The 14982-nt window shown below is 43.9% G+C and overlaps 1 protein-coding gene across 2 annotated transcripts in view; it reads right to left on the reverse strand.

Moving 5' to 3' along the window:
* Positions 1-14982, reverse strand: part of DNAH9 (dynein, axonemal, heavy chain 9) — a 286597-nt gene that overhangs the window by 102969 nt on the left and 168646 nt on the right. For both annotated transcript variants that reach the window (XM_010843000.1, XM_010842999.1), the window contains 2 exons: positions 13868-14030; positions 12863-12986 (listed from right to left, as the gene is read on the reverse strand). In XM_010843000.1, the coding sequence (XP_010841302.1) occupies positions 12863-12986; positions 13868-14030 (287 nt within the window). The remainder of the gene's footprint in view (positions 1-12862; positions 12987-13867; positions 14031-14982) is intronic.

The following is a 14982-nucleotide window of genomic DNA, read 5'->3' on the forward strand; positions in this document are numbered from 1 at the left end:
CATATTCTAAAATTTATATGGAAGAGCAAAGGGTAAAGAGCAGCAAAGATAGTTGTGAAGAACAGGATGGAGGGATTTATTTGTTCTATCAGAAATTGTTTCCTTATAAAGCTATGTTAGGCCTTCCCTGGTGACTCAGCAGTAAAGACTGCCTGCAACGAAGGAGACCCAGGTCTGATCCCTGGGTTGGGAAGATCCCCTGGAGGAGGCCATGGCAACCCACTCTAGTCCTACTGCCTAGAGAATCCCATGGACAGAGAAGCCTGGCAGGCTACAGTTCATGGGGTCATACAGAGTCAGACACGACTGAAGCAGCAGCAAAGTAATGTTAGTTAAAAACGTGAAATTGGTTCTTGGGTAAATAAATAAAACTGTGAGTGAATCACTTAGAAATGGACCCAGATGTAACAGGAAATTTATATTCAAAATCAGTATGCTGAAAATGGATGAGCAGATCCATAAGCATGTTAGGATAACTCAATACTAATAAAAAATAAAATTAGAATACTGTGCAAAAATACATGCTGGGTGGATTAAAGACATGAATATGAAGTAGTAGTATTTTAAAGATGAAACACAAAAGATTATTTTTATGGTGTTGGCTAGGATGCGATTTCTGAAGCAGTACGAAAAGCACGAAACATAAAAAGACTGTTTTGCAACATTTAAAACTAAATCAGCATGACAAAGGTCAGGAGCAGACTTTGAAAAGATATTTACCAACTGTATAATGAACAAAGGTATCCAGAAAATACAGAGGCCTCCCACAAATCCATGAGAAAAAGAAAGCCCCAAAGAGCACACTACATAAAAAGGCAAGGAACAAGATGAATGGCCAATAGACACTTGAAAAGATGCTCCAGTGTCACACGTGGGAAGTGAAAGGACAAGACTGAGATTCCACTTCATACTCCCGGGCAAAAACTGGTGTGTCAGATGAACCAACTTTCCGCGAGGTTGGGAAGAAACAGCTATCTGTGTGGAAAGTAAATTTGTACAACTACACTGGAGGGCAGCTGGCAATTTTTTTTTTTTTTTTTTAATTTTCTCAGCCTCACCTCCGGGCATGTAGGACCCTAGTTCCCCGCTGTTGTTGAATTGCTAAGTCCTGTCAGACTCTACAACCCCAGGGACTGTAGCCCACCAGGCGCCTCAGTCCATGGGATTTCCCAGGCAAGAATACTGGAGTGGGATTTCCATTTCCTTCTCCAGGGGATCTTCCCAGACCAGGGATCAAACCCGTGTCTCTTACTGTCTCCTGAATCGGCAGGGGGACAGGGGGATTCTTTACCAAAGAGTCACCAGGGAAGCCTCTCTAAGTGATGGAAATTATGAATATTTGCCACCGATGCAGCTGCACTTCCTTGAACTGATGTATCTGGAGGGAACTCATGCCAACTTTTTAACAAATTTCTGGTCTTTAGAGTCTGACAACACGAATCCAGCCAGGAGTTGGGTAGTAGTTTATACTAATTAAGCTTAATTATTTAAATGGGAAAAATGAAAAAAAAATTATCATGAAAATGATCATTTACTTTCTTCCCTTAATTGGACAAATTTGATTTAATTTCCATTCATTAAGATATTTCATAGCATGCATATAAAATAACCAGTGCTATAACTTGTCAAAATCGAGGTCTTATTAGTGGAATAATCCATTTCAGCCTGATTTGATAAAAATATGGGGTGAGAGAAAACTGCTAGAGAAATGAAATGATACTTAGCATGTGTTGGGAGTTAAGGGGACTTCCCAAGATGTGCGATACAGGAGACATTAAGAGACTCAGGTTCGATCCCTGGGTCAGGAAGATCCCCTGGAGGAGGACATGGCAACTCATTCCACCATTCTTGCCTGGAGAATCCCACGGACGGAGGAGCCTGGTAGGCTACAGTCCATGGGGTCTCAAAGGATTGGATACAACTGAAGGGACCGAGCACACACGTGCGAGAGCTGAGGAGCCCAGGAAAGTTTTAAAAAGAGAAATACTTCAATGGAAACGATGTGAGTGTACTCCTACTTTCGGGGCTGACTGCCTGCAGTGGTCTGGATTTCTTTCTCCTTTGTTCCTCTGAGAGTCTGCATTTTCTTATCTGTAAATGTGTTATATAGTCCTCCAGTGAGAACTTGGATTCCCTTTGGTGTGCATTCTTCACCTTTCTATTATTTAACATAGGTAAAATTTATGTCCTTTGGTGTTTTGTGGATAACATGCTGCGTATTTTAAAGTTATTTATTTTTGGCTATGCTGGGTCTTCACTGCAGCGCACGGGCTTTCTCTAGGTACAGGGAGCAGGGGCTCCTCTCCAGTTTCAGTGCCCGGGCTTCTCACTGCAGTGGCTTCTCTTGCTGTGGAGCTCTAGGTGCATGGGCTGCAGTAGCTGTGGTGCATGGGCTTAGCTACCATTCAGCATGTGGGATCTTCCCTAAGCAGGGATCAAACCTGTGTCCCCTGCATTGCAAGGTGGATTCTTAGCCACTGAGCCATTAGGAAAGCCCTTCACGTTGGGTATTGAGGTGGTAAACTATGATTTATAGGCCAAATCTGACCCTCTGTCTCTGCCCTCAAGCTGGGCATGGTTTTTACAGTTTTTAATGGTTGATAAAATTAAAATAATAATGTTTAATGACATGAAAATTACATGATGTTCAAATTTTACTGTCCATAAATAAAGTTTTATTGGTCACAGCCATACTCCTTCATTTATATATTGTCTATGGCTATTTTCCCACTACAATGACAGAGCCGAGTATTTGTGACAGAGGCCATATGGTCTGCAAAGCTGAAAATGTTAACCTTCTGACCCTTTATAGAAAATGTGTTTCTCTAAGGCTCACCCAGGTTTATGTGATATGTTTTTTTAAAAATTTATTTTATTGACGTGTAGTTGATTCACAATGCTGTGTTAGTTTCTGTTGTATAGCAAAGTGTTCAGCTATACATATACATACTTTATTTCATATTCTCTTCAATTATGGCTTATTTCAGGATATTGAATATGGTTCTCTGCGCTGTACAGTAGGATCTTGTTATCGATTCTGTGTATAATAGTTTCCATCTGCTAATTCCAAATTCCTAGTCCATCCCTCCCCTTGCCTCCCCCCTGACAGCCAGTCTGTTCTCTATGTCTGTGGGTCTGGTTTTGTTTCGGAGATTAAGTTCATTTGTATTCTGTGATACCTTTAAGTGCCAAAATATTGAAAACACTCAGGCCATTGTCACGTGATTCCCAAAATCCCTTAAGAAGAGCACCAGATGGAATCGAGCACCTCTGAATTGGGAGCAAAGTTTGCGTTTTCAGGCTTGTTCCTCCAATTTCTCCTGACAACATTCCTGTCACTTACTGTGCGATGTAGGTAGTCATGCTGAAAGCAGGAGACTGAACTGCCAGAGGGGATTTTGTGATGTCAACAGAGGCAGAGGCTATTTAAATATTTGAAAAGTTTCCTCCTGAGACCTAAAGTTGGGAAGCCTTACTTCTGCCGCCAAGTGCAGAGAGGCTCCATGCGGTCATTAACATGTCCTGACATTTTGCAAGTCAGACTCATCATCATTTTTGTGTGGTCTAGAGAGCCCACAACTGCTCTGGGGGGAGGGGATCCTGATAGTGTAAGATGGATCTTGTCTGGAGCTTGGTGATAAAAAAAGGGCAAAGCTGAGGGTTATTCTCTGTGAACCAGTCAACTTTGCACTGGCTTAAGGTCTTTGACCCCACCCAGGAATAATATTTTTCAAAACATTTCCCTGGTTTCAAGAGAGAAAAAATAGGGGGTGTGGTGACTGTCTCAGGACCCTTGGCCCTCTGTTCTATGTGGCTGGAAACTTTCTCAAAGCACATGTCCAAAAATAATACCTAGGGATTTCCCTGGTGGTCCAGTGGTTAAGAATCTGTGCTTCCAATGCAGAAGACATGTTGGATGGGGAACTAAGATTCTACATGCTACAGGACAACTAAAATTTAGCAGAGCCAAAAAATAAAAAGTCATACATAACATGGCACACCATCCTTCTGATATTATACACTGTCGTTCAACAAATACCCCTTGAATGCTAATCATGGGCCAGGAGTTCTGTTCAGAACTGACAATATAAATGATGACAATAGCAATCTTTACAGAGGGTTATAATTACACCAGCCATCTTTTACTTCCTAAGTTGAGTGGTAAGTATTTAATCCTTATATTTTGTATCTCTGGATTATTTCATAACAAAAAGTGCACCAATAGCAGACATCACAGTCTCTGCCTTTCATAAGTTTGCAATGTCGGTGCAATACAGTGGTGGTGTGTGCAACCACCGAGTGCCAGGGAAACACACGAGGATGTTTCTCGTTCTCGAGGTGACAGTGGATTAGTGAAGATTTCCCAGAGAGATATTAGAACACCCAAGGTAAGTCTTGTACTATGGGTAGAAGTTAATCTAGACAAAGAAGGAGAAGGGCACGAGGTTCAAAAGGAACAGTGTGAGTCAGTAAGGATGTCAGGGTACAGTAGAGTATGTTATTTCAAGGAGGTAGGAACTGCTACATTATAAGGGGCAGGTAAGCCAGCAAGGAAGGAAGGAAGCAGGTCAAAGGCAGATTTGTTTTGTTTTGCCTTTCTGTACAAGACAGCTTATCCTGCATTCACTTAGGAATTAATGAAGGAATTATGGTTTAAACAGACCTTTTTGGAAGCAGCAAGGAGAATGAATTGTAGTGGAGCTCCCTGGGATGAAGGGAGGTGAGTTAAGAAGTGTCTTCAATGTAAGCTTTTCTATATAGGATGGATAAATAAGGTCCTGTTGTATAGCACAGGCGATTCCCAGGTGGCTCAGTGGTAAAGAAACTGCCTGCCACTGCAGGAGGTGCAGGAGACACTGGTTCAATCCCCGGGTCAGGAAGAGAAAATGGCAACCCACTCCAATATTCTAGCAGGAAAAATGCAGGGATAGAGGAGCCTAGTGGGCTACAGTTCATGGGGTTGCAAAGAGTCAGACATGACTGAGCATGCACACACACACTCACTGTGTAGCACAGAGAACTGTACTGAATATTTAGTAATAACCTATAAGGGAAAAGAATCTGAAAAAGAATGAGTATGTACGTAACTGAACCACTTTGCTATACACCTGAAATTAATACAACATCGTAAATCAACTATTCTGTTGTTTGTTGTTGAGTTGCTAACTCGTGTCTGACTTTTTTGAGACCCCGTGGACTGTAGCCTGCCAGGCTCCTCTGTCCGTGGGGTTTCCCAGGCAAGAATACTGGAGTGGGTAGCCCTTTCTCCCTCCAGGGCATCTTCCCAACCCAGGAAGGATCCCCTGCATTGGCAGGCAGATTCTTTACCATAGAGCCACCAGGGAAGCCCAGCTATACTTCAATAAAATAAATTAAAAAGAAAAAGATGTGTCGGCATTTGTTGAAGAAAGAGATGAAAAAAACCAGTGGTAGCCATGACAGAGAAGGATGGATTCAGAAACAGAGGTTGAAATTGGTGGCAACTGCTTACCTGTTGGGTACAGGTGGTGAGGGAGAATATAGTAATGTAGGAGAATGCACAGAGACCTGGTCTCAATGTGTATGAGGATTTAGTACTACATGAATTAAAGACAGGTTGGTTACTCAAGCATCTTTTTCCATTATCCTTTGGGCATTTTTGTTTGGCAGCTGGAGCCAACCAGGTGCTGGTTTAGATTTCCATGGCTTATGGGGTGGATGTACCTTATAAATAGATCCACTGAGAGCAGAAAGGATGTTTAGAAGACCTGGTGCGTGTTTGACAGCTTCTCTTTTGCCCTATACTTTGTCTTTGTTCCTTCCAGGGAAATTGGGTCAAATACGATTTGTATAAAACACAGATGGTCCATCAGGAAATCCAGTTCCAACTGCTCGTGGGAGAAGAAGAACTCAATGCCAATATCGTTACAAAAACCTCCAGACTCCACATTCTCATGGGATGTGTGCAGATCACTAATGCATCAAGCCGGCATCTAATCCTAGACCACCCGGAAGACCAGGGGAATCTCTTCATGTTTTAATAGGTTGGCCAAAAAGTTCATTTGGGTTTTGCATATGATATTACAGAAATACCCAAACAAACTTTTTGACCTACTCAATATATTCCAAGAGGAGATTTGGCCCACATGTACAAAGGACAGGGATGAAGAGGCACGTGGCTTTGCAAGAGAGGGGACTCAATTGTTCATAAACTATTTCAATAGACCACATAGGGGCTACTGACTAGAACATGGACGCTTAAAAAATGATTTTTGAATATGTGAGTAGATGCAAAGTGATTTAATTTGAGCCACGGAAGAGGAGCATTAATTTTTGAGTGAACAATTAAACCTTTTGAAAAGCAAAAGGAAAATTCCAAAACAAGATCCTGAAGTAAAATGAAGTACAAAATCTGGGAAAGTGAGGAGAGGAAAAGACACCACACCTGGTGCAGACCAGGTCTCTCAGCTGGGGCTGCAGTAGAATGGGCTTTCTGGACTGCTGGAACCTGGAGGCAGAGGTACGCTCCCAAAAAGCCAGGAAAAGATTCTATTTTCTCCATTTAGATTAAGATGGGGCCTTGCTGTGGAGGAGGCGATGGCACTCTACTCCAGTACTCTTGCCTGGAGAGTCCCATGGATGGAGGAGCCTGGTGGGCTGCAGTCCATGGGGTCAAGAAGAGTCGGACACGACTGAGGGACTTCCCTTTCACTTTTCACTTTCATGCATTGGAGAAGGAAATGGCAACCCACTCCGGTGTTCTTGCCTGGAGAATCCCATGGACGGAGGAGCCTGCTGGGCTGCCATCTATGGGGTCACACAGAGTCGGACACACCTGAAGTGACTTAGCAGCAGCAGCAGGGGCTTTGCTGATGCTGAGTTTGGTTCAAGGGCCAAGAGAGAACAAATTTTGTAGACTTTTAAAATATCTGGATTTGATGGTCCATGTACATTATTCAGGAATTATTATATAGGACAACAAGGACATAGTAGGAATTGAACTTTTCAGATTCGGCAAGGGCCAATATTTCATGCATCGTTTCACCAGCAGCTTCAAGAGCCCCGTTAAGGACTCTGGCAGCCAAAGAAAGAAACTGAAAGGCCTCATTCAGTCTGATTTGTGTCGCCACCCTGCTTCTTATACAATTATATGGCTTTTGCTAATTGAATCAGAAATTTGATTTAAATTTTAACTTTGAGCGTAGGATTTCTTACTGTCAGTCTGCAACCAATCTGAGATGCAAGTGGCATAATGATGGGTTCTGAAATGTTTAGTGTCAGAAGTGGGGTTTACCAATCAAGTGTTGAATTAAAAATACAGTTTGATCTTGGAAATGGTGTCAGGAATTCAAGGGATGAAAGAGTGAGCTAAAGAAGTGTGGGAGGAAAGCAGATAGCCCACTGAGCCCACTTTAAGTCACTGAAGAAGATGAATCACTGGAGTGTTAAATCAGTGGAATTCACTCACTGTACCTTATCCTCAGTCTAACAGGATTTATAGATAACTAGAGAGAGATGAGCTGATGACAAGATAGCCCAATGCATAGTTTTCTAGTAGTTTCCTTGCCTCTACTTGTTATCTTTTGGAAGAAAAGCTATGACAACCCTAGACAGCATATTAAAAAGCAGAGGTATTAGTTTGCCCACAATGGTCTGTATTGTCAAAGCTATGGCTTTTCCAGTAGTCATGTATGGATGTGAGAGTTAGACCATAAAGAAGGCTGAGTGGCGAAAAATTGATGCTTTTGAACTGTGGTGTTGGAGAAGACTCTTGAGAGTCCCTCTTTAGAGTTTCAAGTCCCTTGAGAGTCCCTTGCTTGAGATACAGCAAGGAGACCAAACCAGTCAATCCTATAGGAAATCAATCCTGAGTATTCATTTGAAGGACTGATGTTGAAGCTGAAGCGCCAATATGTTGGCCACCTGATGTGAAGAGCTGACTCATTAGAAAAGACCTTGATGCTGGGAAAGATCGAAGGCAGGAAGAGAAGGGGGACGGCAGAGGATGAGACGGTTGGATGGCATTATGACTCAATGGACGTGAGTTTGAGCAAGCTCCAGGAGATGGTGAAGGACAGGGACGCCTGGGGTGCTGCGGTCCACGGGGTTGCAAACAGCTGGACACGACTGAGCGACTGAGAAACAACACTATGCTATCTGGGCTTCCCAGGTGGCTCAGTGATGAAGAACCCACCCGCCAGGGCAGAGATGCAGAAGACTTGGGTTTGATCCCTGGGTCGGAAAGATACCCTGGATTAGGAAATGGCAACCCACTTCAGTATCCTTACTGGACAAATCCCATGGACAGAGGAGCCCGGTGGGCTACAGTCCATAGGGTCACAAAGAGTCAGACACTACTTGATGACTGAGCATGCACACACAGGCACTGTGTTATCCAAGAATGGAGTGGCTGCACAATCCCATAAAACTAAAAACTAAGGGGATGACAAGGCCCTGAGGAACCTCTGTAACTCTGCCTGGATTGGCAGTAAGTTAATTTCTAGTCAGAAATTATCTGACAGGGAAAATTACAACTCAGATATGCTCAATTCTCCCTGTCAAAACAGTAAGAAAAAAGGGAGGAAGATTAGAAAAGTATTACTTTTCACTGTATCTCCATATAGACATCTTTAATGCAAATCCTGTTTTTGTCTAAAAGCCATACAAAAGAAATATGAGCTTGAAATTCCATGACTTTGGAGCAGATTGACTGCAGTAAGTTTTCACTGGGCAGGGTTTCAGAAATTCATTTGACTTGAACCAAGTTGTCTTCCAAATGCAAAATTAAAAATATTTCATTGAGGAATAAAATTTCAATTAGTAAAAGTGTAACGTCTCCTGTCTCAGACGTTATTATAGGAGAAGGTGACCCGGCTGGACTGGAGCCAAATGAGATACAGAGTGAGTCTGCAACTTGCCTGGCATCTTCAAAGCTGTAAGTCTTGAGAAGCACAATTCAACCTTTTTGATCGTTTTAGAAATTAGACTTTAGGGCACAGCTTCAGGGTGGAAGGGCAGTTAGACCCGTATCTCATTATTTGGTAAAATAATAAAAGGTGAGGCAGTGTTGGAGCTGAAGTACTATTGTAGAAGGTGGTGGGATGTTAAGAAGACAGTATTTAAGAAAAGGACAGGGCTTCAAGGGCTTCCCTCATAGCTCAGTTGGTAAAGAATGCGCCTGCTATGCAGGAGACCCCAGTTTGATGCCAGGGCCAGGAAGATCCACTGGAGAAGGGATAGGCTACCGATTCCAGTATTCTTGGGTTTCCCTTGTGGCTCAGCTGGTAAAGAATCTGCCTGCAATGTGGGAGACCTAACTGGAAGATCCCCTGGAGAAGGGAAAGGCTACCCACTCTAGTATTCTGGTTTGGAGAATTCCATGGACTAACAAAGCTAGTGGAGGTGATGGAATTCCAGTTGAGCTATTTCAAATCCTAAAAGATGATGTTGCAAGAGTGCTGTACTCAATATGTCAGCAAATTTGGAAAACTCAGCAGTGGCCACAGGACTGGAAAAGGGCAGTTTTCATTCCAATCCCAAAGAAAGGCAGTGCCAAAGTATGTTCAAACTACCACACAATTGCACTCATCTCACACACTAGTAATGTAATGCTCAAAATTCTCCAAGCCAGGCTTCAGCAATACATGAACTGTGAATTTCCAGATGTTCAAGCTGGTTTTAGAAAAGGCAGAGGAATCAGAGATCAAATTGCCAACATCTGCTGAATCATCAAAAAAGCAAGAGAGTTCCAGAAAAACATCTATTTCTGCTTTATTGACTCTGCCAAAGCCTTTGACTGTGTGGCTCACAATAAACTGTGGAAAATTCTGAAAGAGATGGGAATACCAGATCACCTGACCTGCCTCTTGAGAAACCTGTATGCAGGTCAGGAAGCAACAGTTAGAACTGGATATGGAATAACGGACTGGTTCCAAATAGGAAAAGGAGTATGTCAAGGCTGTATATTGTTATCCTGCTTATTTAACTTATATGCAGAGTACATCATAAGAAACACTGGGCTGGAGGAAGCACAAGCTGGAATCAACATTGCCGGGAGAAACATTAGTAACCTCAGATATGCAGATAACACCACCCTTATGGCAGAAAGTGAAGAAGAACTAAACAGCCTCTTGATGAAAGTGAAAGAGGAGAGTGAAAAAGTTGGCTTAAAGCTCAACATTCAGAAAACGAAGATCATGGCATCTGGTCCCATCACTTCATGGCAAATAGATGGGGAAACAGTGGCAAGAGTGGCTGACTTTATTTTGGCGGGCTCCAAAATCACTACAGATGGTGATTGCAGCCATGAAATTAAAAGACACTTACTCCTTGGAAGGAAAGTTATGACCAACCTAGATAGCATATTAAAGAGCAGAGACATCACTTTGTCAACAAAGGTCCATCTAGTCAAGGCTATGGTTTTTCCAGTGGTCATGTATGGATGTGAGAGTTGGACTATAAACACAGCTGAGCACTGAAGAATTGATGCTTTTGACCTGTGGTGCTGGAGAAGACTCTTGAGAGTCCCTTGGACTTCAAGGAGATCCAACCAGTCCATCCTAAAGGAGATTAATCCTGGGTGTTCATTGGAAGGACTGATGTTGAAGCTGAAACTCCAGTACTTTGGCCACCTGATGCAAAGAGCTGACTCATTTGAAAAGACCCTGATGCTGGGTAAGATTGAGGGCAGGAGGAGAAGGGGACGACAGAGGATGAGATGGTTGGATGGCATCACCGACTCAAAGGACATGAGTTTGGGTAAATTCTGGTAGTTGGTGATGGACAGAGAGGCCTGGCAGAATGCAGTTCGTGGGGTTGCAAAGAGTCAGACATGACTGAGCAACTGAACTGAACTGATACAGTCCATGGGGTTGCACAGAATCAGACACGGCTGAGCGACTTTCCCTTTCACTTTCTCTGGTAGTTCAGTGGTAAAGAATCTGCCTGCCAATGGAGGAGACACAGGTTCGATCCCTGGTCTGGGAAGATCCCACATGCCTGGAAGCAACTAAGCCCATGCACCATAACTATTGAACCTATGCTCTAGAGCCTGGGAGCCACAGCTATTGAGCCCACATGCTGCAACTATTGAAGCCCAGAGCCCTAGAGTCCGTGCTTCACAGCAAGAGACGCATCACAAGGAGAAACCTGTGCACTGCAACTAGAGAAAAACCCGAGCAGCAACAAAGACCCAGCACAGCTAAAAATAAATAAAATAAATTATAAAAAAGAGAAAAGAACCACTTATTGGATTGGGGGAGGAAAGGTGTAAGAGTTAATAAGCAAATTCCTGGACTGAAAGGTAATTTGAATTAGGCAGGTTGGGAAAGAAATGAGAATGTGGAGTCGGTGTAATGGTTGGAACCAGCACAGCAAGGAACCTGGGACTCTGGTCCTCGTCAGGGAGAAGCCAAAGTCTTCTCACAGAGCCTGCTAGTGCATGGTCCAAACCAGGGACAGGGGCTCATCGTGGAAGTGACAGTAAAACGGCCCTGGGTACAAGGGAACAAAATGCGAAGCAGTCAACGATTGTGAAGCTGTGAAGTTCCTAGAGACCGCATGGGAGGAGCCATCCTGAAAGGTATTTTATATGACATGGAACAGACTTTGGAGAATCACACTGTGATCTTGGTCCTTGGACATTACAGACTAAGGAAGATTTAGTCAGAGGTGGGGAGAAACAGGTTTTCTGAAACGCTGGAAATCTGGAGGCAGAAATTGTGTTCAGAACACCTGTGCACAGACTATTTTATCAGCCCAGATGAAGAGGTGGCTTTGTAGATGTGAAATTTGGACTGAGTCAAGAAATAATATTCTCTTTTTAATTAATATAAATATATACATCTCCCCCCAAATTTCTGGAAATGCATAATTTTTGTACTATATTGTCTTATCTTCTTGGGTATGCATATATAAATACATATACCTTAAATTTTTTTCCCTAACACTTAATATTTGTTTATTTGGCTGCATCTGGACTTAGTTGCCATCAATTGCTCCAAGGCATGTGCGATCTTAGCTCCCCAACCAGGGATTGAACCTATATCCCTTGCTTTGTAAGGCAGATTCTTACTAGACTACAGAAGTCCTTAAATATATAGATACACACATATATATATATCTTGTGTATGCATATATACATATTTTTATATATTAGTATATGTTTATAGATACATATATATGTATACATAAACATTTTTTTTTCTTGAATGGCTGACATAAGTCCTGAATCCCTAAAGAAATAAGGACAGCAAAGTATCAAGAATTGAACTTCCAAAAAAAAAAAAAAGAATTGAACCTCCCAGTGAAGTCCTATTTTGCATTCACATTGTCACAGGGACATTGAGACAGCCTTTGTCAAGTTCTTTGTAATCTAAGAAAACCATCCTCTGTCCGTTTTGCTTCTACTTTGTTTGCATCAAGTTCTGAGTCCTTGGTTAATTAAACTGGCAACCTAACCTTGCCCTATTGTCTAAGTTTTGTGGGTGCACATTTTCTGTGTATCTTGCAGCTAACACCTAACCTCCCTGAAATACTGCACACGTTCCATCTCCTCTGTCTTGGGTGTAGGAGGGAACACCACCTTCTCTCTGGACTCAGCAGGTCAGCCGGCCCTTCAGCTGCTCTTCTTCCTATTGTCATATCTGGTCCCACCTAAGGAAGCCCCAAGAATACTGTCTGTTTGGAGTGTAAGGACAGTGAAAGCCAGCAGGCCCAGCACCAGTCCTCGAAGGACCTTCATGAATCAAGTCTCCCCTGTATTGGTTTTCTCCCTCATTTCTGTGGCCTTGCTCTTCTGACCTTGAACCAAGCCTCCACCTGGGAATGTCTCTGACTCCAGCAGGAATTCATTAGAGATATTCAAGTACAAAGAGTCTCTTACCAGATGCCAAGAGGTCGTTGATGAACACGAGGAACTTCTCATCAGCCACTTGGGCATCGGTCATGAGAAACACGGTGCTGAGGTTCTTGACCCCGGCTTTCAGGCACAAGACTGCCAGGTCCGCCTGCAGAAACCACGGCAGAGATCTCTGAGAAGAGGGCCTCCTTGAAAAGAGACCCCCACCCACTTTTTAGGAACGGGACCATTTTCTTGTCTGTTCTCACAGGAAATAAGGAAAGACGGCAATGGGAGGGAAGGAGGAGTGTGACTTTGAACTCACAGGCAGAAAAATATGCCTCATTCCCAGGCCTTGATCCCATAGATGGAAAAGTAGAATAAACAGTGGTGATCTTTAATTCACACAACCACCGTGGCTCCTGAACGAGTTTCTAGGACTACTGCCTTGTGCAAAGAGACATGAGCTTTCCAAAGACAAGGATGGTCCCCTGTTCACCTGTGTTAACTTATATCATCACACAAGTGAATGACTTGCCCCAGGAGGAAAGCAAACGCTCTTAGTTCTGACAGAAGAGTCACCATGTACTTGGGCCTCCAGGCCTGGGTAGATGACTATATCTTATGATAGCAGAGTTTTGTGTTTTTTATGACTAGCTCCAGGAAAAGACTTGTATTGCAAAAAGTATATGTACATGGGGGAACACACAAACACACTCACACATATGCACACACAATCATTTGGTAGAAAATTTGTTGTTGTTGACTTTGATGTATTAATAGATGTGCTTCCTATTTGGATGAGAGCTGAGGCTCTACAGATGTCACTAAAGCAGCGGAGGTCTCCCAGATACAGAGCTTGGGAAGGCCAGGTTCTCAGGCAGGGTCTAATGAGCCCCTCCAGCCACCAGCCCAGAGTCCAAGAGGAAAGCGGACAGACTCTGAAGAGGAGATTCTGGGCGAGGGAGCCGAAGAGCTAACGCAGGGTGACAGGGAGCTGGGCAGCTCGGGAGAGGCTAGGTCTCCTCCTGCAACCACCGACCCTCCTACCTTGAAGTCCGGGATCTGGTAGCCTCTCCGCAACGTGATCTGGAATATGTCCATGGAGCTGACGAAAGCCGCCAGCCGGGTCAGGCTCTGCTTGCCACTCCCCCCAACGCCGACTAGCAGAGCATTTCCCCGGGGGGACTCCAGGATGCGATTAATGTGGCAGCTGAGAGAGAAGCAGAGACACAGGGCTTCGATCAGATTCCCCTCTGTCAGGAGCAGGTGGAATGGTCTGGGGGGACCTGGAACCCTTGCAGGCACATCCTGGGCTGAGCTTGGGAAGACTCAGTTAAGAGGTCGACTAAGAAAAGATGCACAAGGTGAGAGTTGCAAGTTAAGTTTTATTTGGGGCAAAATGAGGACTGCAGCTCGGGAGACAGGGGTGCAGAGACCTCTGAGAGGCTGCTCCAAAGAGGTCGTGGGGAAAGATCGCTAGATAAGATTTTGGTAAAGAGGGAGTTCACAGCAATCCAAGGTTTTCTGCTAGTCTTGAGGAGCTGATGTCACCGTGAAGGGATTCAGTGCTTTTCTAGATATGAGGTGATGCAAGGATTGGGATCATGAAATCAGTTTCTGAAAATATTTATCTAAAGACCTGTTCCACCAGTTTCCTGGAGCACAGAGTGCCTCACTCTCCAACCTGGACTCTCTTCAGGGGGTGTTGAAGGTCCACAGTTGTAGCAGAACAGGGTTCAATCTCTGCAAAGGCAGAGAGCAAATGCCCTTGGCAAGCGCCAATTTGTAGTTGACAGTGGTCCCCAAGCTTGGCCTCGCCTCTGGCCCGAGTGGACTAAAGTCTCCCTACTCTGCTTTAAGCCAAAGCCTCTGGTGAAGCACAGGTGGTGGAGGAAGAGCCCAAGGCAGCCAGGAGGGGTTTGTGATGGCAACAGGAAGGGCCTGGGGTTATATCTCTAATTATGTCCACAGGATGAATTCCTAGTGAGACAGTTTTCACGGCTTTTGATAAATGCTGAAAAACTGCACTCCCCCACCCCATTATGCTGCTGCTGCTGCTAAGTTGCTTCAGTCGTGTCCAACTCTGTGCGACCCCATAGACGGCAGCCCACCAGGCTCCCCCGTCCCTGGGATTCTCCAGGCAAGAACACTGGAGTGGGTTG

The sequence above is a fragment of the Bison bison genome, unplaced genomic scaffold (genome assembly GCF_000754665.1).
Source record: "Bison bison bison isolate TAMUID 2011002044 unplaced genomic scaffold, Bison_UMD1.0 scf7180017864180, whole genome shotgun sequence".
Classification (NCBI taxonomy): domain Eukaryota; kingdom Metazoa; phylum Chordata; class Mammalia; order Artiodactyla; family Bovidae; genus Bison; species Bison bison.